Source organism: Neofelis nebulosa, chromosome 2 (genome assembly GCF_028018385.1).
Source record: "Neofelis nebulosa isolate mNeoNeb1 chromosome 2, mNeoNeb1.pri, whole genome shotgun sequence".
Lineage (NCBI taxonomy): Eukaryota > Metazoa > Chordata > Mammalia > Carnivora > Felidae > Neofelis > Neofelis nebulosa.
This window is the reverse complement of record NC_080783.1, coordinates 144,383,439-144,410,427: the sequence shown is the minus strand read 5'-3', so window position 1 is coordinate 144,410,427 and position 26,989 is coordinate 144,383,439. Positions and strand designations below refer to the sequence as shown.

At 42.8% G+C, this 26,989-nt stretch overlaps 1 protein-coding gene across 3 annotated transcripts in view; it reads right to left on the bottom strand.

The window, feature by feature from the left end:
* The window catches only part of TGFBR3 (transforming growth factor beta receptor 3), a 207,080-nt gene that overhangs the window by 97,551 nt on the left and 82,540 nt on the right, over nt 1-26,989 (bottom strand). For all 3 annotated transcript variants that reach the window (XM_058716599.1, XM_058716601.1, XM_058716600.1), the window contains one exon: nt 22,714-22,898. In XM_058716599.1, the coding sequence (XP_058572582.1) occupies nt 22,714-22,898 (185 nt within the window). The remainder of the gene's footprint in view (nt 1-22,713; nt 22,899-26,989) is intronic.

Here is a 26,989-nt window from a genome sequence, read left to right as displayed (position 1 = left end):
TAGTGGTCTTTCAAAATAGGTAGTGTTGACAAGATAATGAGACAAGTTAATTTATTTGATTTTGCTAATTTCTTCTAGACATACTTTTCAATGAGAGAGCTTCATGATTTAGACCAAATTGCAGGAAGACTGGCAGATTTTTCTAGTTACTATTGAAATACAGAACTTCCGATAAATAAAAAAAAAAACATGAGTTTAGAAGAGTCAATGCAAACAACATGATTACACCGTCAGGTTCTAAAAACATAATTTTGTTGGGATAATCCTCCTTAATAAAGACAATGGCTGCTCTTAGTTAACCATAAATCCTTAGGCTGGGAACAAGTCTCAGTCATTACAACTGACTCATTTGGTGACTGGGAATTCTTTTCGGTCAATGGGCAATGTGCTAAATGGTCACTGTTAGGCACACTGGCCAGCTCTGGATCCAAGGTGCAAAGTTATGAAGTTCTCTCATTTTTAGTCCACTTGTTTTACTTCTTCCTGCCATTTTTCCCCCAAATACTTTACTGTCTGTTCAGAAGCAAAAGAATAGGGAAAAGGGTGAAATTACAACCACTGGACTTGGTTACTGCAAACAGAGCCGATAAAATTCTGAAAGAAGCCAGAGGAGGGGCGCCTGGGTGGCGCAGTCGGTTAAGCGTCCGACTTCAGCCAGGTCACGATCTCGCGGTCCGTGAGTTCGAGCCCCGCATCAGGGTCTGGGCTGATGGCTCGGAGCCTGGAGCCTGTTTCCGATTCTGTGTCTCCCTCTCTCTCTGCCCCTCCCCCGTTCATGCTCTGTCTCTCTCTGTCCCAAAAATAAAATTAAAAAAAAAAAAAAAAAAAAAAAGAAGCCAGAGGAAAAAACACAAAATCAAATTTGTGTATAATAAAGCCACTGATTTTTAGTGATAGAAGAGACGTTAGAGATATTCTACTTCAAATATTTGTTGTAGATAAGGAAACTGAAACCTGAAGAGGTAATGGTAAGCCCAAGTTCCACGCTGGTTATGGCATCATGGAGACTAGAACTCAAATAACCATTCCAGTAATCTAGCTTCTACTTATCTTACTAACTACTATCTTACTATCTACGTCTTTCTTTACAGAACCAACTCTCTACTATTGGAAAAGAAGGGCTCCCCAAGTCTTCCGAATTTAGAGCCAGCCTTTAACTAGTGGATAAGAACACAGAAACATAAGAAACGCCAAGAAACAACTTTGCCCCCTGCAAAGCACCACATGATCTGTCCCTTAACTAACCCATCCCATCTCCTATTGCTTTCCTCCTTGCTCACTCTACTCCAGCCACCCCAGCCTTCGTACTTACCTCCAACAAGCTGCTTCCAAGCTTAGGGCTTTGACATCAGCAGGTCCTTCATCTGGCCTATTCTTCCCTTGGACCTTGCATGACTCCTTTTCATCATTCAAGTCTCTGTTCAAGTGCACCTCCTCAAAGAAGCCTTTCCTAACCACCCTAACAACCACCCCTCCCTGTCTCCTAAATGGGTACCCTATGTTCAAAACAACATAAGCACTATGAAGGCTGAAATTCTGCCTTACTTACCACTGTATCTCTAGTCCCAGAACAATGCCTGCACCTGGTAAACACTCATACGTTTTTAGAATGAATAAATGAATCAATGTATGAAAGACAAAGGAAAAATGAACCAACATATGGGGTAGCTTCCAAAACATGATGCTGAGAAATCTCTCCATTTATGTTTGTATATAAAATTGAAAGGGAAAGAAGGCAGTTGTATATATAGAAAATTACCAGAAAGCCCACTGGCTTCTATCTAAAGCATATCTGCTAGGTATTTCTAATAAAAGGTCATTGCCAATAAAACAAAAATAACTTTCAGCCTACTTGAGATATGCAAGAATCCAAGATCAAGTCATAATATATTTCAAAGTTCACCTGATTCTGCCAGCAGGAGCCCTGGAGTGCTGAATTTTTGGGCATGTGAATGATATATTTTTATTGAAACATTTTCCAAGATTCCTTTCCAAATTCAACTCCATGGTCTTTTTATCCCTAAAGGGCAAAACACTAACCTGTTTCCAAGCTATTTGGTAATATTTTGGCACAGATAATCCAGTAGAGAGAGTTGTTTGTATAGAAAAGAACTATCGTTAGTAACAGGATGTCCCAACCTGCCCCTCTTTCTAAGCTCTTAACCTATAGATGACAACCCAGCTATTTACATGTAATACTTACCAGATGGCTATTTCATTGTAGTTCAAAGACCCACCTTTCCAATATGACTGAGTCAACAAACAACACCAGGAGCAATATTTAAGCTCACGGTTAAGGAAAGCAAAATGACTGAGATCATCTCAATGGGAGCAAGATCAGGGGAAGAATTCACTATCTGCTATATCTTTGCTACCTTTGGCAAATTCTCAAGATTAGGAGTGTCAGGGCCACCAATGCCTGGTAGTGTGCCTGACAATAACAGGCGCTTAATAAATACTGATTCAATGATTGAATAAATGTCTAAACCTTGGGAAAACCCACCTTGCCCAAAGATACTCACTGCACATTGACCCCATCTATAGGAATTATGTGCTGCAGATACAAGCTTGGGCTCTGCCAACTACTTCCAAACTCCGGACCTAGAGTAGAGTATTTAGCCTCTCAGCCTCAATTTCCATGCCTGTAAACTAGAGCTAACAACAAGTCCTTTGCAAGGGTGTTGAGAAGACGGACCAAAATGCCAGTTTTCATAATCCTCTGAAGAAGCAGCTTACCAGTGTTTGATTTTGGCCCTGATCAGTGTGCTACTATTACCTCCTGCCTGTAGGTACTTGGATTTTGAAGTAGGATGAGAAACCAATGACATCTGCATACTTGATCCTAAGCCACCTGGCTTCCAAATAAAGAACATTTCTTTTGCCATTTCCCAGCCTTCCCCTCAACCTTTGGGATTTGGGTCTCCTTAAAGACCAGGCCCAAGAGACAGAGCTTGGACAGCACAAATTCACAGGTTTCTTCACCATCTTCCTGTTCAGGCAAGGCTAACTTGGGCAGACCCAACTCTTACTCTCCAAATTTCACTGCAATTCTGGGGACTTCAGAATCCAACAAAGAATGCATGGTCCTGAGAATACCACATTCATTCCACACCTAACCCCAACACCTCATCTACTCCAAATCAACCTCAAATGTATGAACAGAAACTCAGTCACCTGCCTTTCCATCTGGAATATGACTCTAGAGAAATAGGCACACTTGGGAAGTGCTAAAACCATGAACTCCTTCCAAGGCAGCTGAAGTCACCAGGTTATGAGGGAGAGCTAGAGATTTTCCCCAATCTGTGGCTGGGAGGTTTGGGGACAAACATTTGTCTTTAGAGGTCTATCTAAATTGCCCCTCCCAGTGTTAAAGATTATACCAATTCATCCAACTTTGAAGACCTGAGTACATGGTTGAACGCCCATTCTCCACCATAAACACCAACGGGCAAGGCTATCAAGCACAAGCTTTCACAGCTGCCAAGGTACTTGCTTTCTTCAACGTATTTCATACTCCTCAACTGGCTCCATTTTATTTACCAGCCTCCTCCCCTAGTCATGGAAAATTCTCCCTCTAGCTCTCAGCCAAACCACATCCCTATTTCAAACCTCTCCAAATTCTCACCTCCAAAAACCATTGCCAGGCTAACACACCTGGCTCCAATTACTCCAGCAACAAGCCTCCTCCAGCCCCAGCCCCACATCCTTCCAACATGCCTGATTCCTTAGCACTTCTGTGTTTATCTCAGCCCAGCTGTCCTTGATTAAGCCTGTTTGGCTAAGTTTTTATCATATGTGTTTAGAGCAATAATATGTTTCAATGTCTCTGTCCTTTCTGTTTACAGGTGTTGTTCTCTGTCCTGGTGTACACATCCAAGCACAAGCTCCACGAGCTCCTGCTCTCCTCACTCCCACAATGCTTTGCACTGGTGCACAGTCTACGAAGGCTGCTGCTGATGACTGTCCAGCTGCCTGGGTCTAATTACATGAGGAAGGGACTTTGCTCGGGCAAACTGAAATGATTAGTTCTTCTAATCTTCGGTATTTCAAATAAATAAAAGAGTGGGAAATTCTTTGTGTGTACCCTGTCCTGATAAAACAGCAAAACTGTTTGGAAAATCATGAAATTTCTATTGTACAAGGCAGTAAGATCTAAGCAGTCAAACTCAAAAGCATTTCCCAAGTATTTGGAGGCTAGATTTGTCCCAGATCTGTAAACCCTACTTAATCCAGGTTTTCTTAAAACACACATACACATGAAGATATGAGATACACATAGTTTACATTTCAGCTATTAAGTGGCTCCCACTGGATGCTAAGGGTTTCCTTAAAAACATTTTCTAGTTTAACAATCCAAGAAACACTTTTATCTACATTTCAATTGATGTTTTGTATTAAATGCAAGTTTTGCTGTTTTTCAATTTGGAGACCTGAATTAACTAACTATATTTAAAAATATAACCATAACTCTTAATGTAGACTAAAAAAAAAAAGAAGAAGAAAGAAAAGAAACTCAAAAGATTGCACTGAAAGAAATACTGAATCTCAATCTTCCCAGTCTCTTTTTATTGACAAATAAAGAAACTGAGACTCACATGGTTCTATAGATTTGCTCAAGTTTAAACAAAAAATATCTTGATAAATGGAGGGCCAAGTTCTCTATTAGCACTCACAATTCACTACACCTTGAAACCTGAATTAGGAAACACTACTTGGGGCAGCTGGGTGGCTCAGTAGTTAAGGCTCAGGGTGACTTTGGCTCAGGTCATGACCTCACGATTTGTGGGTTTGAGCCCTGCATTGGGCTCTGTGCTGACAGCTCAGAGACTGGAGCTTACTTCAGATTCTGTGTCTCCCTCTCTCTCTGCCCTTCCCCTGATCACGTTCCATCTCTCTCTCAAAAATAAACATTAAAAAAAATTTTTTTTTTAAGGAAACACTACTTCATGACTAAACCAAACATACTAATATCAATAATCAGATTGCTCAGAAAACATAATTATTTCCAAAATAAAATTTTGGAAATAAAAATTTCTAACAGTCTATTTAATAAAACTCGACTGTTACAATCAACTTCTGCACATTCACTCAAGCATTTATTTCACATATCTTTATTGAGTGTTCACTATATGCTGGGTATGTTCTAATTACTGGTGATCTCAGTGCACAAAATAAAACATCTCATGGATATTCTTGTAGAAGGGACAGACAACAAACACATTTAAATATAAATATCAGGTCATATTTTATCAGATGATAGGAATTTTTTTGTTTTTGTTTTTTTTTTAAGTTTATTTATTTAAAAAAAATGAGAGAGAGCATAGGTGGGGGAGGGTCAGAAAGAGAGGGAGACACGGAATCCGAAGCAGGCTCCAGGCTCCAGGCTCCAAGCTGTCAGCACAGAGCCTGATACAAGGTTTGAACTCACGGACCGTGAGATCATGACCCTGACCAAAGTTGAACACTCAACTGACTGAGCCACCCAGACGCCCCAGATGATAGGAGTTATTTTTAAAAAGTAAAACACGGTTTGGAGACAGTAGGGGTGAGTATGGCTATTTTAAAGGAGGAGGTCCATTGGGCTCTCTGCTGTCAGCACAGAGCCCACTTTGGATCCTCTGTCTCCCTCCTTTGCTCCTCCTCAGCTTGCTCTCTCAAATATAAATAAACATTGGGGTGCCTGGGTGGCTCAGTCAGCTGAATGTCTGATTTCAGCTGAGGTCATGATCTCATGGTTCCTGAGTTCCAGCCCTACGTCAGGCTCTGTGCTGACAGCTCGGAGCCTGGAGCCTGCTTCAGATTCTGTGTCTCCCTCTGTGCCCCTCCCCCACTCACACTGTCTGTCTGTCTGTCTGTCTGTCTCTCTCTCTCTCAAAAATAAATAAACGTTAAAAAAATTTTTAATAAACATTTTAAAAATTATAAATGAATGAATGAATGAATGAATGAATGAATGGGATGGTCAATGAAGGCCTCTCTGCAGAGCTACCAGCAGGGCAGGGACTGGATGAAAGGAAGAAGCGCTCCAGGCAGAGGACTGGAGGCAGGAGTGTGCTCTGTGCCTCTGGAGGACATCAGGCCCAACAACTGCAGTGCCATAAGATTGGTGAGAAGCTGGGCGAAGGGTGACCACTGTGCCAGGGATTTTATCCTAAATGTAATGAGAAGTCACTGCAGGAAGCTCAGCTGGTGACTTTTGTGACTTGGACTTGAAAGGATGACTGAGGCTGCTGTGTGGAGAATAGATCTTATTAGTTAATAACGATAGCAGCTAACACTCATTGTGAGATTACAGCCCAAGCACTGTTCAAAGCACCTGTCACATTTTAACTGTTTTATTGGCATAGCATCTATGAAGTAGATACTATTATTTAAAAACCTGCACAGAGTCACACAGCTCATAAACAGTGGAGCCAAGTTTGCAAGGCAAGAACCCTAGCTCTGGGTTGTGCTCTCTGAAGGGATCTGGGCTAGGGGTTCACTGTGTCTCAAATAAAGATGTGATGGTGGCTCCACTGAAGAGGGGAGGGTTGGTGTGTGTGTTGGGGGGTGTCAAGCAGACGCTGATTCAGAGTATATTTTTATGGTCGAATAAACAAGATTGGACATGACATGTGAGAAAACACAGGAGATCGTGGATAATGCCAAGGTTCTTGGGCTTGGCAACTGGGTGGTAGTGTCTTTTATACAGATGAAGAACACATGCAGTGAACAAAATGGGGGCAGGAGAACTACATGGAAGGAACTCAAGATAATCTCCCAAGCTAATGTGAAATCGGGAGTGTATTAGTTTCCTATGGCTGCTGTAACAAATTACTAAAGATTCAGTGGCTTAAAACAATAGAAATTTATTCTCTCATAGTTCTGAAGGCCAGACGTCCAAAATCAGTCTGTGCCAAATCAGGTTAATGAGCCCAAATCAAGGTGTCGGCAGGGCCATTGTTCCTCCAGAGCTCTAGGAGAGAATCCACTCCTTGCTTCTTCCGGCCTCCCACAGCTGTTGTTATTTCTTGGCTTGTGGCCCTGTCACTCCTATCTCTGCCTCCACAGTCAGATGGCCTTATCCCCTTTTGTCTATAATAAACCTCTGTCTTACAAGGAAACGTGTGATTGCATTTAGACACTGCTCCGATAATCCAGGAAAATCTTCTCACCTCAAAATCCTTCAATTAATCACATTTGTCAAGACTTGTTCTATAAAGCATTCATATAGTAGCATTTTCTATAAAACATTCATGTAGTAACATCTTGGGGAAGAGGATGTAGGCATATCTTTGGGAGCCATTTTTTAGCCTACCACAGGTGTGGACAAAGAGTTGGCAAAATGTATTCCTCCTTTACATGAGAATTTGATCTTCTGTTAACTCTCTTAACTCTGTAACCCTGGTAATCTACAACAACATGCCAACTATAATAAAAGGCAAGTTGCTCATGATAGAATTCTATCCCTAACTGGAAAACTGTATTAGCATTGGAAAGATTAAAAATACCTGATAGGAAGAGAGATTTGGGGGCTTCCCTGAGAGCAGTGACTCTCATAAATCAGGCATTTCCTTCATGGCCACTATGGACACTATTCCTATAGAGCATAGTCACATATTAGCTCCCAGGAGGTATAAAGTTTCTTTTTTTTTTTTTTTTAATGTTTATTTGAGAGAGAGAGAGAGAGAGAGAGAGACAGAGCATGAGCAGGGGAGGGGCAGAGAGAGAGGGAGACACAGAATCCAAAGCAGGCTCCAGGCTTTGAGCTGTCAGCACAGAGCCTGGCCAGCGCAGGGCTTGAACTCACAAACCATGAGGTCATGACCTGAGCTGAAGTGGGATGCTTAACCGACTGAGCCACCCAGGTGCCCCAGAAGTATAAAGTTTCTAAACCAGGACAAGACACACAAACTCATACCATGTAGATCTCCTGGCATTTGAGCCATCTACTGGACAGCTCTGGATGGTGATATGAACTGGTGTGCAGACAGCCACAAGGCATCCGAAAAAGACAGATGTCAGGCTGCCCAGCTGTAAGCTGTGGTCCCCACCCTAGATCTCTTTAAGTAGACTAAAGCCACCTGCGGCCTGTGACGGGCTCTTGGGTCTGAATGTGTATTTGAACCCAAGAAGACCCCCTGGGTGTTTGCTGCCACATGTAATACAGATATCATTTCAGCTTAACTATTTCAGTTTCTTCCTCCACCAAACCCTTTAACAAAGTGACCAGCAGGGAAAAGGAGCAGAGCATTTGTTCCATCTAGTTGCCTCATGGTGGTCTCGCAATAAGCAGCAGAATGGCTAAAAGGGCCAAAGGGAAAGGAAAACTTGGAAAATACAAATTAATAAATTCACAAAAACTGAGCTGACTGTTCCCCTGGGGAGGAGAAGTGAGTAGTGCCTTCAGATGAATATGTCATGTTTCCTGCACTGTGCCTTGAAGAGGCCTACCCTGCAAGATTAAATACAAAAGTCCCAACCCACATCTCTGCTGGAAACGTGCAAGTGGACTCATTACTCAGAGCCAAGATAAAGGATAAATCTTTATGAGTACCGTAAGTATGAGTCATAAAAAATAGGAAACACATGTAGGACGTATACACAGTAATAGTACCGAGCCAGGGAAAGTGTTTAGGAAATGTATATAAAAACACATGGCAAAAACAGGACTAAATAGGACTCTTGTACACAGCTCCAAAACACATCAAAAAAGCTCACAGCAAGTTAGGGGTCCATGCCACTATGGTCTCTAATAAACAGAGGTCATTTCCCTATTTGGAAATAGGCTGGGTTTCTTTCTTTCTTTCTTTTTTTTTACGCAGAAAAGGAGGAGAATGGAATCAAGAAAAAGTAACTTGGGGAAGGCTTTGAAAGATTTTATGATTTGGGAAATTTGAACAGCTTCCAACTAAAACACTGGGAATTAGATATTTACAGCATTAAAAATGAAAAAAAAATCTGTTCAGAGAAAGACTTGTTCACAATGGTAATATTACCATTTCATTTACATTCTCACTATCTTAACAACCAGCAACGATAAGGGGGAGAAAAAGTGGAATCTTCAGCCCATACGAAAGCAGGAAACAAAGCAGCAACACACGCACTAATAACTTACAGAGTCATAAAGGGCCAGTATTAAAACCTCTAAATGGTGCCAGGCAGAAAGAACTAATGGTGGGGAACAGGTAGAGCCTTTTGGCCAATTGCACCAGATAAAATTGGTGAGGATGGGGTGGGGGGATGTTCAGAATACAAGGGAGAAAAATTGGCCCCCCTAAGTCCTCTGGGGCCAGATGACAAAGGCAAAATGCCCAAGCGTGACTCATCATTGGAAATTAAACTCTTCAATCGCCTTTGACTTTGGAAGGTCCCCAAATCTACAACTCAAAGTGGCAAGCAAAGGGGACACCCTAAGTACCCAGAAATACCACACCAAAGTGTGCATGTCCATATCCAGATGGACCTTCAGCTCCCTCAGACTTCAGACTTGTCCTTGATCTTCAGAAACTACTGATTCCCAAGGAAAGCACTAGTGCATGTCTATCGACCTGAGGTTGAGAGGAGTAGCAGCGGGATGTGTAAAATATTGTTCTTAACTTAACTGTTAAATTTACTGCCGACTTCGAGCAAGTCAAAGCTCTTTTGTACCTATTTGGAAGTAGAAATCTCAATACAACTTCCACCTCACAAAAGGATCCAACTGTAGACCACTAAAAGACCACCCCCCACCCCGCAGCATGGTTACAGCTAAGTGACATCCCATCTTCTCTCCACCCTCCATTTTTTAGTCCTCTCAGCTGCGAGGTCTCTTTTTCCCTCTCTCCCAAGGAACCTGCACATGTGTGCACATCACTAGGAGGCCACACTTGCCAAGGGCTCACCTCTAAGATAATGAATGCTCTTTCCATCTAAATCAGTGTACAGGTACTGAGTACCTACCCTGTGGCAAGCCCAGTGCTAGGCACATACAAACTACATCCACATCACCAATTTGCCGTAGCAAGTTCAGAAAGAATCAGATTAAGTGTACACATGTTATCAACAAAGAGAATTTAAACTTTAATGGGTGCAATGTGGTATTTGGGCTCCAGGCAAGAATTAGGCTACTGCAGTGATCCTGGATCCTGTGGGTGACTCTCCTTGGCTCATAGTTAAACCCAGCTAGTCTTTCTATCTTCAATAGAAGCCAAATCATATCTGCCATTTGCCTGTCTTCCCCCAAAGGGTATAAAAATTCTAGTTTCAGCCAAGCGACTCTGTGGAGTTTGGGTAAAAAATGCCATTAATATAAAGCACTATTGCAGGAGAGTCTTGGACTAGAACCCAGACAATACCAGATGACTGTGGGCAAGGAACCACACCCAGGAGTCAAAGTATAGCCATTTCAACTTAGTTTTAGCATTCTAAATCAAGAGGGCATGCAGAGCAAAACCCTATCAGAATATTTTTAAATGGTAGGGCACCTGGGTGGCTCAGTTGGTTAGGCATCTAATTCGGCTCAGGCCATGATCTCACAGCTCATGGGTTGGAGCCCCACACTGGGCTTTGTGCTGACAGCTCAGAGTCTGGAGCCTGCTTCAGATTCTGTGTCTCCCTCTCTCTGCCCCTCCCCCACTCACACTGTCTCTCTCTCTCTCTCTCTCTCTCTGTCTCAAAAATAAACATTAAACAAATAGTGACCAATAAACTTATAAAAGGCAATTCATAAAAAAATATCTTTTTCAACCCTATTCTTAAGAGATTAAAAGAGCTATCTAGTATCTGGACATTGATACTTTAGCATTTCAGACAAGGACAAGAAGCTCAGAAAGGACTATTTCAATTAACCACCAGTCTAGCTGAGGTGCCCTGGCAGTCTGGAAAGGAAAAGACAGAGCACACATTTGCAATAGAAGTCAAAGCAACAGGTCTTCCAAACACAGATTCAGATCCCTGCATCTTTAAGAACAGACCCTCATAAATGGATTGCTTCTGCTGGACACCATGCTTTAAATAAACAGACTCTTCTGGCCGACACACCACTTCCTGTAGGGTTCTGGTGGGTAAAGCTTGAAAACGCTGCCAAATCCAATGACCAGCAACTTTTGAGCTGACTTAGAAAACAAGCTACAAAGACTTGAGTCCAGAGTAAACAAAGGAAAAAGCCACATTAAACAGGGAACAAATTACTATACAGGCAGGGATATTTTAAGTGCTCACTGAGCAAAAAAACAAAATAAAAAAAATCAAGTTATTAGATATTTAACAATACAGGGTAGAGTAAAATGCCCTCTCTCAATTGGCGGAATCAAGGCTAATTAATTCCAGCCATATTAAGAATTGGCTGGGAATCATCCCCTACATCATGAGGACAGATCATTCTTTCCTTTTTTTTTTTTTTTAAATTTTGTTTATTTTTGAGAGAGAGAGAGACAGAGCATTAGTAGGGTAGGGGCCGAGAGAGAGGGAGACCCAGAATTTGAAGCAGGCGCCGAGCTATCAGCACACAGCCCTGACGTGGGGCTCAAACCCACAAGCAGTGAGATCATGATCTGAGCTGAAGTCAGTCGCTTAACCAACTGAGCCACCCAGGTGGCCCCAGGACAGATCATTGTTAATGGCCTTACTTCAAATCTGGCTCAGGTCATGAGTTACCCAAGGGAGCTGCATGGAGTTGAAAACCATGTACAGCTTTTTACCCAGCTGAGGGTAAGGACTAACTAGTTTACTAGCAGATGACTACAATCTGTAAGAGTAGAGAAAAAATGTAACAAAAATTCAGAAATGGACTGGGGAAAGACTGACCCAGGGCTCTGGATACTTTAAACTGCAACAGCATGAGATTTAATTAGGGAAAATAAATCAAAGCCATAATACAAAATGGAGGATACCTGCTTAGCTAGAGTGGTTAAGAGAGGCCTGAGAACAAAAACACCAAGTCCACAAATACAATGCAAATCAAATAAAAGTACACTGTGGAAAAGGGGAGTAGTTTCAGAAGACTTACAGTGATACTTTTAAATAACACCTTGGCATCATTCAAGAACCTAATATGCACAAAGCAAAAGAGGTCCAAGATTTGGTTCCTGCCCCTAAGGACTCCACTCATCAGCTGGGTGTGCAAGATTAACACATGATTCAGCAGCAAATACTACAAGAAGATACACAATCCCATACTCTGAGGAGGTACAGACTGTGCTGGGGTTGGGAATGAGCAATTTTAGAACAGAGGGAGAGGGAGAGGGATAAAGGACCAAGGAAGAGTTGCTATAGAGTTAAGACTTAGAAATGGGCTTCTAACATGGCACAGATTGAGTGAGTTAAGAGGGAAGCTCAGGTGGAATTAGGAAGAAAGGTGTGGAGCAATGGATTCACCTGGAAGGTCAGGGATGAGGCTCAGGAATCTGCACTGAAGCATCTCTAAGGGATTTGGAAGAAAAGGGTTCACATACCACACACACGTGGAGAAACACGGATCCACAGGGTTAGTCCAAACCCTCACTCATGCAGCCTTTCCACTCTCATCTTCCACTTTCGAGCCCCAGCCCACCCTACCCACCCCGTCCCCATCCTCTATTCCAGTGGTTGGCAAGCTTTCTCTGCAAATGGCCAGATCATCAATCTTTCAGGCTTTGTCACACTACTCAACTCTGCCATTTGTAGTAAGAAAGCAGCCACAGATGATAAATGAATGGGCACGGCTATATTCCAATACACTTTATTTTATTTACAAAAAAACCCCACCCAAACCCAAAAAACAAAAAAAACTTAATTTACAAAAATAGGTATCACACTGGTGAATGGATAAGCAAAACGGTACAGCCATACAATGGAGTACTGTTCGGAAATAAAAAGGAATTAAAATAACTAATACATGCTACAACATGGATGAATCTCAAATGCATTATGTTAAGTGAAAGAAGCCAGTCATAAAAATCACATGCACTATACCATTCCACCTATATAAAATACCCAAAATAAAGAAATAAAGTAGACTTTATTTCTACTTCAAGGTGGTTGTCTAGGGCAGGGGGTAGGACCACAGGCAATGGAGAGTGATTGCTAACGGGTACAAAGTTTTTTTTTTTGGGAGAGCTGAAAAATAAACTTTATGGTATGTAAATTATGTACATATAAAATAGGCAGCAGGCAGAATTTGGCCCAAAGGCCAGTTTTGCACTCCTTGAACTGTACCCCAGCCACACACATGTACATGGCGGAATTTTTCCTCTACATGTGGTTTCTGCTTTCTCCTCTGTGTATACTGAGGCCTCTCTTCCTTTCTGCCCAGAAACTTCTACTTGACTTTCAAACCCTTTATTAAATGCTCTCTTCTGGGAATCGTTCCCACACCTGCAGATAGAATTACCACTGCCTCTGTTGGGCTCCTGAAAAATTTTGTTAATTTTAGAACAAATAATGGTCATATTATTTGTCACACTGCATTAAAATTTATTTGCTCTCAGTCCTCAGTAAATTCTGAAGACATAAACATGAGTAAGAATGTAACAGAATTGGGGCCCCTGGGTGGCTCAGTCAGTTGAGTGTCTGACTTCAGGTCATGGTCTCATGGTTTGTAAGTTCGAGCCTCACATAGGCTCGCTGCTGTCAGCATAAAGCCCACCTCAGATCCTCTGTCTCCCTCTCTCTCAAAAATAAATAAAACATTTTTAAAAGAGGATGTAGCAGAATGTCTACCGAGCAGGCAGTAGGTTCTCACTGAATGCGTCTGTAAACAAATGAATTATGAGATGTTATGTAGATAAAACTGGTTTTAAGAAATGGTTCAGGGGTGCCTGGGTGGCTCAGTCGGTTAAGCGGCCGACTTCGGTTCAGGTCATGATCTCACAGTCCGTGAGTTCGAGCCCCGCGTCGGGCTCTGTGCTGACAGCTCGGAGCCTGGAACCTGTTTCCGATTCTGTGTCTCCCTCTCTCTGACCCTCCCCTGTTCATGCTCTGTCTCTCCCTGTCTCAAAATAAATAAAACGTTAAAAAAAAAAAATTAAAAAAATAAATAAAATAAAATAAAAAGAAATGGTTCACAAGCTAGACTGAAACAATCAGTCCCAGGAAACTGGTTTAAAAAGCTGCAGGGTAAGGGGTGCCTGGGTGGGCTCAGTGAGTTGAGCTTCCGACTCTTGATTTCAGCCAGGTCATGATCCCAGGGTCCTGGAATCAAGCCCTGAACTGCCGAGCATGTAGCCTGCTTAAGATTTTCTTTCTCTGTCTCTCTCAAATTAAAAAAAAAAAAAAAAAAAAAAAAGCTGCAGGGTAAGTGGAGAAGAACACAGAAATTCAAGAGATATTTCAGAGAAAATGTCAATAAAACCTGGTGGCTGACCAATACAGGGTCTGAAAGGGATGGGTAAATCCAAGATGGTTCAAAGGACCTATGGCCAGATGGCAGCAGTGACACTGATGGGACAGGGAAGTTGGACTGATAAACCGCACTGGGGGAAGAAGTCCGGCTCACATTCCATTTCAGAGATGATAAAAAGAGCTAGCATTTGATTGTTGACTGTATGCCAGGCACACATGGCAGCCCTAAGTGCCATACTGCCATCTCTAAGCCTCAGTAAACTCGCTAAGGAATTGCTACTATCATCTGCATTTTACAGATGAGCAAATGGGGCTTAGAGAATGAAGTAACTCACCAAGAGGCACACGTCTGGGAAGTGACTGGGAGCTTGAGGTAAGACCAGGGAGGCAGGGTTCTTTAGAGACCTGACTGGAGCTCCACTGGAGAAGCCTGGAGGGAGTGTTGGGAGTCTTTCGCATGGAGGTGCGAATCCAGAATAGATGAGTGACCCAGGGACAACAGACAGGGTGTAAAAAAAAAAAAAAAAAAGGCCAAAGACCATACTCCAGTCAAGAACCCCTGAGAAGGAACAAAGAGTTGGGAAAGAAACAGAAAAACAGATGGTAGGGAAGGAGGAGAACCAGGCTAAGGTAACATCCTGGAGCCCAGAGAGAGATGTCAGAAAAGGGGGTGCAGAAAAAGGAGTCGAGGAGGAGTAACAGTGGGGAAAGGTGCTGGGGTAGAAAGTGCTCTGCCACAGAAATCAGGGCGTCTGCGTTCCAGTCCGGCACTGGCACCAACTTCTTGTCTGACAGTGAACAAGTCGTCACTTTACTCCCTGGCCCCGGTCTCCTCTGTACGGTAGTTAAGTCTAGACTGTCTCCAGGGCACCCCTCCAATCCCAGCATCCCATGAGTCGGTCTGAAGGGCATCATCAGAGATCAGCTCAGGAGAACAGAAGTCAGGCTGCAGAGGAAAGAAGGCAAAGGCAGGACACACAGATGTTCACTCATTCAAGAAGTGGGAGAGACAAGGATAAGAGAAACACAGTAGCGTGGAGAGATGATCAGCAGTGCCACATTTACACCTGGCATCTTCAATGTGGAAGAAAGAAAAGTAAAATAATTAAAGCAATTAAAAGTAAAAATAAAATAAATAAAGTAAAATAATTAAATAATTTCTGTGCTCATTTTCACAGAAACACTCAGAAAACACACTGGGGGAACGATTGAAAGGGATTTAAGAAACATTTCTGCAGAATTTGAGTAGTTAAATCAGAGATATTAGCAGTAAATTTCTTTTTACTCTCAAACAAAATGTCAAGATAGCAGATAAGCAAGGAAAACAAGAAAGTACAAGTTAAGAGATTTGGACACTGCACACACAAGCTGGGCATTTGCCCAATCAGCACATCTGGGTCTCAGATTTGTAGACTTGCCTCGTACTTTGGTCTACTGCTTGTTAAAATACTCTCCAAAAAGTCCTAAAAGCAAAAAAATCCCATTTTCAAATGCAGAGGGGGCTCCTGTAAAAACATTTTCTGACAACATTTTTAGGAAATTAGAATTTTTTAAAAGTCAAGAGGAATTACCATGGCAACAACGGTATGGATCAGGGCTGTAATCCCAACCTCCATAAAGACAAACACCACACTGGTTGGAAAATGCTGCTGCAAAAATTTTAGAGGGGGTCCAGGCAGTCTCTTCTCCAGACTGGGGAAGAGGCAATCATGAAAGGTTTTTTTAATCTGTCACCTCTCAAGCAGCAAAGAACTTAACCCGGCATTACCTCATGCTAAAATGGCAGAGACCAACCAGGCTCAGTCCCTCTGGTGGGGCAAGAAGGAGTGCTTTCGGAGGGCAATTTTACAGCATCTGGACGTTACTATGATAAACGACAGGGTTTAAGCAATGTGGCCAGCCAGCATCTTGGTAGGAATGTTGTAACTTTTTCGCTTAGTTTGTGCCCCGATTTGTTTGCTAACCCCTGATGTTTACTATTATCGCTCTGATTTCTGCTTTTACTTTTTTCTACACTTCCAAAATGGGGTTTCTGAAGAGTTCTTATTTCAGAGTTGGCTATAATTTCTGATTCAACATCTTGCCCCAACATGTTAGAAACCATCCTTCACTAGTGTGGCCCGTTCTAAACTGGCCTGCATTGTCCTCTGCTGAGCCAGCAGCCAGGTCTAGTTGCCTTGCTGTCCCCAACCCTGCTCCTAGCCTAGCACCTTCATAGTGCCCAGCAGGGTGTATTGAGTACCTCAGGCACCAGGGTGGCTCAGTCAGCTAAGCATCTGACTTTGGCTCAGGTCATGTCACGGTTCGGTTCGTGGGTTAGAGCCCTGCATCAGGCTCCCTGCTGTCAGCATGGAGCCTGGAGCCTGCTTGGGATCCTCTGTCCTACCTCTCTTTGCCCCTCCCCCGCCTGTTCTTTCTCCCTCTCTCTCTCAAGAATAAAGAAGTAAAAACTTAAAAAAACTGTATTGAGTATCTTCAGGTGAAGGGGCAGCTCCCTTCAAATGATGTGACTGGCCTGTTTATTTAGAGCCTCCAATCCTGCATGGGAGTCAGATTCAGTTGTCTTTCAAATTAGTAAATTCCACAGCAGCACTCAAATGAATAGAGAAATGTGACCCTTGTTGTCAGTTTAACTTTCTGATATATCTGCTGTAGATCTGCACAAAATGGTCAGTTCAGAGGTAATCTCACCTAAAATGCTGGAGTGATTTCCAAAACAATCTCCATTTGAACAAACACCAGGCAGCATTTATACATGGAAGGTATTTGTTTAGTAACTAAATTTCACCAATATACAATGTCTGTGTGTGAGCGGTTTACTCTGACACTTGCTAAGCATATACTATATGTAAGATCTCTGAAACATTAACAGCCTTGAGTTTATTTGGATTTTTTCTGCACATACACAAGACCAGCACTGGCAAATCACTCATGAATAACTGCAGAGGAAAAAATGTCCCAGGCAGAGAAGGAATGTAGCTAGTATGCTACTGTTTTCGTGTTCATCTGATATTTTTGCTCCAACATAGGTAGTCTCCAAAAAGCCAGTCTTGTAATTTTGTATCCATTCTTTGGGTGGTGATGAATAAAGGTAAGACACAGCTCATTCCACTCACCCCTGGGCTGCTCTGTCTGTATTTTAATAACTGAGGGGGAAGATGGGGCACCTGGCTGGCTCAGTCAGTTAAGTGTCCAACTTTGGCTCAGGTCATGATCCCACAGTTCATGAGTTCGAGCCCCATGTCGGGCTCTGTGCCTACAGCTCGGAGCCTGGAGCCGGCTTCAGATTCTGTTGTCTCCCTCTCTCTCTGCACCTCTCTCTCTGCTAGAAGAGTCCAACCAACCCAGCGTCCAATGCCTCCTTAACCCTTGCTCCTTTCTCTGGTGACAATGAGGACAGGCAGAAAAAATACAAGTGCCAGGGAGGTGGCCAGCCCCCAGCAGGCACTTCACCACCACCATCGCCATGGTCGTCACTGCTACTGTAACTCAGTGGGCATGGGAACCGTTAAGAAGCAAGCAGAACAGTTAGCATTTCAGAGAGATGTGCTTACTTGCTTCTCTTTCTCCCAACTGTGGTCTTTCCTGCCCTCAAAAGGAAGCAGGGGGGGCACCTGAATGGCTCAGTCGGTTAAGCATCTGACTTAGGCTCATGTCATGATCTCACGGTTCTTGAGTTCCAGCCCCCTGTCGGGCTCTGTGCTGACACCTTAGAGCCTGGAGCCTGACACGGATTCTGTGTCTCCCCCTCTCTCTGCCCCTCCCCTGCTCACACTCCGTCTCTCTCTCTCTCTCAAAACTAAATAAACATTAAAATTTATTTTTTAAAAAAGCAGGGAAGGAACAACTTTATGCCACAGTCCTTGAGAAGATACAAAGTAAAAGTGATTTGGAGCCACATGTGTGATTAACCACACATCCCATTTGGCCCCGCCTGCCAAGACGTGTGGATCCAAATTTCATACTCAACCATACCAAACACACTAACCCATAGAGCCAACAACTATGCTTTTCTTTTTGCTTTGTCCTCATCCTGCATTTCTGCTTACACTGTTGAGATGTCTACTGTAAGCCTATCCCAAATCCTTTCTTTGGAATGAGGCAGAGAATAAGCAAATACATGAAAGTATGAACGGTTCTGAACTTTCTGAGGGATAAAGTTATTAAACCCGGTCCCTTTCCCATGACAATGAGCCTTCCAGATCTTTCCTCCATACAACCAGTTATTGGAATAGACATTAAGAGTTACTGCTTTAATGTCAAGACAAATATATAAATTTAAACACCATGTCTTTTATATATGTAGGTAATGCTAACTAGGGGCTTGGTCTCAGCAGCTTTTCATAGTAAACAGGCAATTAGGTAAGTCGGAAATAGAAAAGACACATGGCCACATAAAAGCAAGTCACAATAAAAATTAGATAGGAAACAAAATTGTTGCCATTCCAGCAACTAATGAAAGTACGTTACTGTAAGCAAGCCTCTGGTGGTGCTATAACCCTTCTCAGGAATCAGGAAACACCCCAAGGGCCCAAACTCTGACAGGGGGACGGGTACGTTTTAGAAGTCAAAGAGCGGGAGCTGGTTTTCACAGGATGAAAATGATGTCACCGGTGTCTGCTTATTCCTAAAGACAAAACTGATCTCTCTGGGCTGTTTACTGTCTTCTGCCCTTCTCTGTCGCCAGAGAGTCTTTTTCAAGTTTCCTGTTCACTTCCAGGCCTGTTGTTTCCAAAACCAATGATTACAAATGAGAGGTGTGGTCTCAGATGAAAAATACAATTATAGGTCTCTGCACTGTCCTGAGGAGAACCCAGCAGGGAGGCCAGTGGCAAAGCAGTGCTTTGCTACAGAAGGCTTTGTATACATTATTGCCACAAGCGAGTTTCTGACACAAATTCTCTGCTGGCCTCTAAAACTGTTTCTCTGACTTAAGCGTAACTATTTCCCCAAATCTTGTCAACCTGCTGCAGTTATTACTTCCAGGTGTAGGGCTCTGTCACCTCCTTCACACAGGAATAGCAGCAGCCTCTCTTCAGCTGAAGAACCTTAAGATGCCTAGGAGGTAGTAATTTAGCAAAATGTCAGAGAAGGGCGGATTTATAATAGATCTTAGTATTGATCCTGCACCAGTAACAAGCTACGGGAAAGAGCTGATTTAGTAACTTAAGGGGGAAATGGTGAAAAACAACTACCTTGGTCATCAGAGTCAAGGTCAGTTATACCTTGGAGCTAGCATGGCACTCTTTTTGCTAATTTATACATAAGGGCATCATTTCACTTTGACGAGTATTTGCCTTCACTGTTCAGCAGAGACGTGCACAAAGGCTACCTCTGGTCCTTCCTCTCTTACTCCAAAAACGGATCAGCCGTGATTTTTAGCACAGACCACATGATATCTATAAAAACCAAGTTATCCAGTGAGAAGAGAATGAGGTGACCTCAGGTTGGGGTAGTAAGCAATCTTGGTTTAAAAAAAGTGAATACAGTTAAGGTACAATTTACAGGCTAATTACAACATTAGCAGGTTGAATGTCCTAAGATTCACATACCACACAATTCACCCATGCAACCCAACCATTTTTAGTATATTCACATTTATCAGTGGTGTTTAGTATATTCATATGCAGTTGGGGAACCATCACCACCGCTGAATTTTGGAACATTTCTGTCCCTCCAAAAGAAACCCGGTACTCATTAGCCATCAACCCCCATTTCTCTCTTTTGCCCTTCAGCTCACAGCAACCACTAATTTACTTTCCGTTTCTATAAATCTATTATGGACATTTCATATAAATGGATTCACGGAATATGTGTCTGTCTTGTCTTCTTTCACTTAGCATCATGTCTTCAAGGTTCATCCACACGGCAGCACACAGCAGCACTTCATTCCTTTTTATGAGTGAGTAACACTTCATCGGGTGGATAGACCACATTTTATTTATCCATTCACCAGCAGATGGACATGCAGGTTGTTTCCACTCTTTCATACGAATGACACTGCCATCAACATTTGTGGACAAGTTTTTGTGTGGGCATACGTTATCATGTCTTTTGGGTAAATACTCAGAGAAGTGGAATTGCTGGGACATGTAGTTCAAATGATTTTAAAAACTGCGTGGCTGCACAGTCACACATGGAGAAGATGAGAGATTTAATATTTACTATCTCTCCACCCCCATTTTGCCATCATTCTTTTGTCCTCTCGTGGTCCAACCACTCTGATGTTGTACTCTACACTCACATCTGTACATAAAATACTCCAACGTCTGAGAGCAACTCAGTGCCAGATAGAATTTCCAAAGATCACATATCCCAAAATCTTGTTTTCAAAAAGGAATGAACTGCAACCATCTAATTCCTAAAAAGTCCCCAAAGAAAGAAAGAAAGGATGCAATTTCCCTCAGTTGCCTCATCTCAAAAACATCTTCAAATCACTAACCCCAAGTCATACATATACATGTACTATATGAATACTGAAGAAAGGAGAGTAATGTTTAGGTTTTTAAACAAATTTTTGAGACTATCCCCTATAGGCCCCATTTCTTTACTCCCTCACTGAACACACTACGTCCCTGGATGCCAGCTAGTTGTATGTACCCTCAGAGTATGTATGTCAGAGAAGGGTGGATTTATAATAGATCTTAGAGTTGATCCTGCACCAATAACAAGCCGGGGGAAAGAGCTGATTTAGTAATTTACTGCCATGAACATTTTTTTTTTTTTTTAACGTTTATTTATTTTTGAGACAGAGACAGAGCATGAACGGGGGCGGGTCAGAGAGAGGGAGACACAGAATCGGAAGCAGGCTCCAGGCTCTGAGCCGTCAGCCCAGAGCCTGACGCGGGGCTCGAACTCACGGACCGCGAGATCGTGACCTGAGCTGAAGTCGGACGCTTAACCGACTGCGCCACCCAGGTGCCCCACTGCCATGAACATTTTAATCTAACGTAGTAAATGCAAGTGTGGAGAAATCTGCTATCATTCCTGGAGGTGTTTTTCTTTTACTTCAATCATCTTATTGGAATCTATTTTCAGAGTCAACAACAGTACTGCACAATTTAACATCCAGAATTTCTGCTGTTGCTGCTTCTGTAATAGCTCAAACTTTCTTTTCTTTCTTAGTTCCTCTGAGAGAGCACATATAAAATGAGTAATTATTGCTGCTAAGGAATTGCTGGAGTCAGCAACGCTTCACAGGAACTGCATTTCCTCCTCCTCCTTTCCCTCCCACCACAAATCTCCCCCATAAGTTAAGAATTAAAGACACATTGCTAGGATAAAGAAATCTGACCTGAAATATGTGTTGCAGCAACAATGGCAAGCAACCAAGTGTATTAACAATAATTTCCAGGGTAGCTGAAAAGGTTAGATGCTTTGTCTTTGAAATGAGCCAACTCTGCACACTTTCATGAGATGAAAATCAGTTTGCTCTTCCTTCTGGACACCTCACCTCTCCTATTCCTACTCCCCACAAAAGGCAGAGTGGTTGAGGCACATAAACAAATAATTCTGGAAATGAATTTCCTTGATCAGGAGAAAACGCAAAGACAAATTCCATTCTGCATTAGTTTCTCTACACTTCGCTGTGATCAGGATTTACTATGATTTCTCTCTCCCTGGAGGGATAATACCTGATTGATAACATTTCTGACACACAGAAGCTTAAAAAAAGAAAGAATGGCAACTGTGTGTTATATTCCAGTGTGACGACCATTACCCACAAACTAGGTCATTTCTGAGCCACAGGAAAGAGGAGGCCATTTTTCTTTTAAAGTGATGACCTTGTGTGAGTGAGTTACTTCTGCACCTGTCACCTGTAAAAGGAGGATAATAATAGGACTTCGTGGGCTAAGTGTATGAGTGCTTCAAATAGCACTGAGGACAGATGAAATACTGAGTCACTACGAGCTTGGCTCGTCACCATCACCTAGGCCAGCACTATCTTCAAGAAGCTGCCTAGATAGCGTAAGGAGCTATCCTCCAGCACACTTCATTCAGGTACAAAGTACCACCATCTTTATTTCAGAGAGTTCTCCAATTTCCACCGACTCATCCTGCAGGGGCAGCAGGTTCATAAGACAAAGGAAAGAAATAAGAAACACAGGGACACAGGAGGAGATGAGAAAGACATCTTACAATTACAGAAAAAAGGCACCTTATTTTATTTTTTGACAGCCATGTTTAAAAGACGAAATTCTTAAGAACATTCTTTCCAATAGGGGTAGCCAGGAAAGTTACAAGGCTGAAAAATCTCTCCAGAATGATGTCCTAGACTTGCCCAGTCTAGAGAGCAATCTGCGTACACTGTGTCCCCTCCTCCCCACTTATATTCACACATGAGCATCCTTGCTAAACCCGGAATGGAAAAACAGAGAAGTGTCTTTACAAACTCAGAGGGGCAGTGAGTAGAAAGCTGGTGCCTACGCCTACCTCTCTCTGAGGCTGGTCAGGCCCTGGGTCAGCAGCGCGGAGGTTCAGGACGTGCACCTCCTGTGGCAGCCCCGTCGTGCCTCTGCTGGCACACCCCGACAAGACAGTGAAGCTCTCCATTAACGCCTGGACAGGATGGGAGGCGTTGACAGGCGACACTTCACACTGGGTCCCGGGCTCTGGATCTGCAGAAAGAATCATAAACACAAACCCCTCAGAAACAGCAATTAACTGTGCTACAGTTAAATTAATTAGTCTGGATGATCAAGCCACTGCCAACCTTTAGGAACCTTTCCAGGTAAGTTCTTTCCAGAACTGAATGGCAAAAAAGCTTAACCTATTCTAAAACCCCCATCTCTTGAATTCCTTTCAGATGATTTTGATGTGTATTTGATTATTTAAATTCCCTTTTAGATACACAAGTCACGAATGTATTCCTCTGGATGGAGGAAACCTCCCGTTTGACATCTGTGTTCAATTCCTTCCTCTCGTAGAAGAAAACCAGAAGTAAATGGAATAAATTGCCTAAAGCCCAATAACAGTATGCATAAATAACATTAAACACCTAAAATTGCACCAAAAAAGTATAAGATACAGTCTCAACTTTTTAAGCACTTCCCCCTTCTTAGAGCAAAACAAACTTAAGAACAATACAAAGCAAGATATAATGAGCAGGGCTAATTGGGGCCAGCATTGTATGGCAAAATTTGGGCCAGAGGTCAGAAGAATCCTCCCAAGAGAGGGAAAAGCATATGAGTAGAGCTTCAAATAGGAAAATTAGAATCCTGGAAATACTTGGCTCCCGCCTCCTGATTCTCCCTTCCTCTAATCATCAAAACTTAAATCCTAACATCCATCCCTGCCCAGCTCTACCTTCTGTGATTCTTATCACCTCTGTCTCTAGACAACTGCAGATCTTCCTAAAAGGTGACTCTGGTCTCCAGCTCTCCAAGCCACCTTCCATGCAAGCACCACCCACGTTACCCAGGGTGCTCAATGGGATGGTTATTCCCAATATGAATGCCTGCCCCTCCCATCTCTGTGGGCATGTCCGGTCCCTTAAGGACTTCTGGCCTATGAAGAAAGCCCAAGCTCCTCCACCAGGCACACAAGGCCTTTCTTGATCAGTCCCTTCCTCTCTCTCCAGCCTCACCCCTCCCTACTCCAGCAACCCCAATTGGCTGAAAGTTCTCCAAAGATACCATGATGTTTCTTAACTCCATGCCTTTATTCAAGTTTTTTTCTTTTACCCAAATTCCTCTTCCACTCGAACTCTGTCCCCACAACAAACACCCCAAGCTGAGGGAGGTACTCTTCCTCCATCCTCTCATAATTTCTTTGCCCATCTCTGCGGTTTCATTGTCTACACTGTAACCACCAGTGTATACACATCTGTCCCTGCTAGTACAGTATGACCTCCCAGACTGTGGGTTACTCATCTTTGTGTCCCCAGCACCGATCACAGCATCTGGCATGTAGAAGATGCTCAAAAAATATTTGTGAAGGGAATCACTGGGCTTACAAACAACAACAACAACAACAACAACAACAACAACTGCCTCCTCCCTGACTGTTGATTGAGGCACCATTCTAGAGACTTGGATTCGGCTGTAAGGAGGTAACATGGGCAAGAGTGATGTGAGGTACTACTTGGGCCTCATTGCACACTGGCTGGGTTGACAGAAAGAGACATCCAAGAAAGAGGGACCCAAAATATATCTCTGCAAGCTTGGTGTTGTCTCCATTGGATACGTGGGGAGACTGAGACTTGATCATATAGCATCCACTAAACCGCAGCCTTCCAAGTGGAACCTGATAAGAGACCTAAACTCACTCCCAACGAGTTCTTCCTGACTTATTACATAGCAAAACTACTCTCCAGGATTACAGACCCAGTGCAAAATTAAAATGCAAATGTCGTTCAGAACCAGGCAATCCTGCACCCCCACTGCTATACTATAAGCAGACACCCTGCCTAGTGTGCCAAGTCTATTTCAGAACTCATGGAAATTGTCTAGGTTGATAATAGATATCTGGTCTGAAATGAAGTATGTACCTTCTCAAATAATCACTGCTGTTCTCTGTACTGCTGTACTGTGCCCAGCTGCTTTCCGAGAAACAGCGGTGGTGAAGGAAGATGTCACAGTGGTAAAGGCATCAGGTACTGGACATAGGAGTCCCTGAAGTCCCCATGTAGGGCAAACAGTATGAGCAGGTGCTCCCCCTACTGTTTCCCCTCCTGTCCTCACCAACTGCAGAGGGGTGTCTGGTATATCTCACACCCCAAAGCTCCAGAGTCTCCTACTACTTCCTACTCAACTCTGGGGAACTGGTTTCACAGCCTCCTGCCATGACTTTTCCATTATCATAAATTGAGCACATATAAAAAAACATATTTTATTTCATAAAAACATATTGGATCTAGATGGGTTCACTGGAAAATTCTACCAAACGTTTAATGAAGAAATTACACCAATTCTCTATAATCTCTTTCAGTAGAAGCAGAGGGAATGCTTCCTAAGTCATTCTGTGAGGTGTTACCCTAATACCAACACCAGGCAAAGATATCTCAAGACAAGAAAAAGACTAGGGGTGCCTGGGTGGCTCAGTCGGTTAGGCATCCAACTTTGGCTCAGGTCATGATCTCATGGCTTGTGAGTTCGAGCCCCACGTCAGGCTCTGTGCTGACAGCTCGGAGCGTGGAGACCGCTTCAGATTCTGTGTCTGTCTCCCTCTGCCCCTCCCCTGCTCATGTCCTGTATCTCTGTCTCTCAAAAATAAACATTTAAAAAATTTTTAAAAAAGAAAAGACCAATATCTCTCATGAACACAGATGCAAATATCCTCAACAAAATATAAGCAAACTAAATCCAACAATCTAAAAAAGAAATGCATGCCACAACCAAGTGGGATTCAACCCAGATCCATAATGTCTGAAAATCAATTGATGTAATCCAACTTACCAACTGGCTGAAGAAGAAAAATCATATTATCCTATCAACAGATGTAGAAAAAGCATTTGACAAAATCTAACAGTCACTCATGATAAAAACTCGGAGCAAACTAATAGATAGGAACTTCCTCAAGTGGATAAAGAGCATGTGAAAAAAAAAAAAACACCAAAAACCTATAGCTAACATCATATTTAATGGAGAGAAACTAGAAGCTTTCTCATTAACATCAGGAATAAGGCAAGGATGTCCCTTATCACCACTCCTTTTCAATATTGTACTGGAAGTCCTAGCTAATGTTTGCAGCTAGGTATGGCCATGTGACAAAATTCTGGCTAAGAAGATATAACCAAAGGTGACACATGAAATTTCCAAGAGATTTCTTTCGAAGGCAAGTTGTGTTCTTCAGCCCTTTCCTCCTTCCTGGGGGCAGGAAGACAGATGTGATGAGTAGGGCCAGAGCAACCATCTTGGGCCATAAAATGGAAACAACATGCTGAGTGGGGCAAAGCAATAAGACAGAAGTTGCCTAGGTCCTTGATGAAGATGGAGCTACTGGATCAGCTTTGGACTACTTCTTTTTATATGGAACACGTGTAATTTTTTTCAAGCCAATATCATTTTGAGTTTTCTGACACTTGCAGCTTAATCTACCTTTATTTTATTTCATCAAAAATGCTAACCTTCTTCCCACCAGAGACTTCATATACAAGGTATCCTCCAGGAAGACTTTCCCACCATTCTTGTTCCTCTGCCCTGCCATGGGGTGGCAAATTCTTACTCATTCTTCTGATCTTTCAAGACAGCTTCTCTTACTTCTCTTACATCAGAGAATACATTTTTAAATACTCACATGGTACTCTTCATTTCTCTTCACTGCACTTCATGTGGTTATACTTATATAATCCTTTGTCCAATGATTTGTTTAATGTCTACATATACCCAAAGACTGCAAACATCACAGATGAACGGAGCCCTATTATTCTGATTATTGCTGTATCCTTTATCCCAGCATAACGTCTGGCATAAAGTACGTACTCAAATGTTAATGAGGGAAGGCGGTGGGAGAGGAAAGGGAAAGAACCACAAGATGCTCAAAGGATGTCATACAGAGGCGTCTGGGTGGCTCAGTCGGTTAAGCGCCCGACTTCGGCTCAGGTCATGATCTCGCGGTTTGTGAGTTCGAGCCCCACACCAGGCTCTGTGCTGACAGCTCAGAGCCTGGAGCCTGCTTTGGATTCTTTGTCTCCCTCTCTCTCTGCCCCTCCCCTGCTCGTACTCTGTGTGTGTGTGTGTGTGTGTGTGTGTGTGTGTGTGTGTGTGTG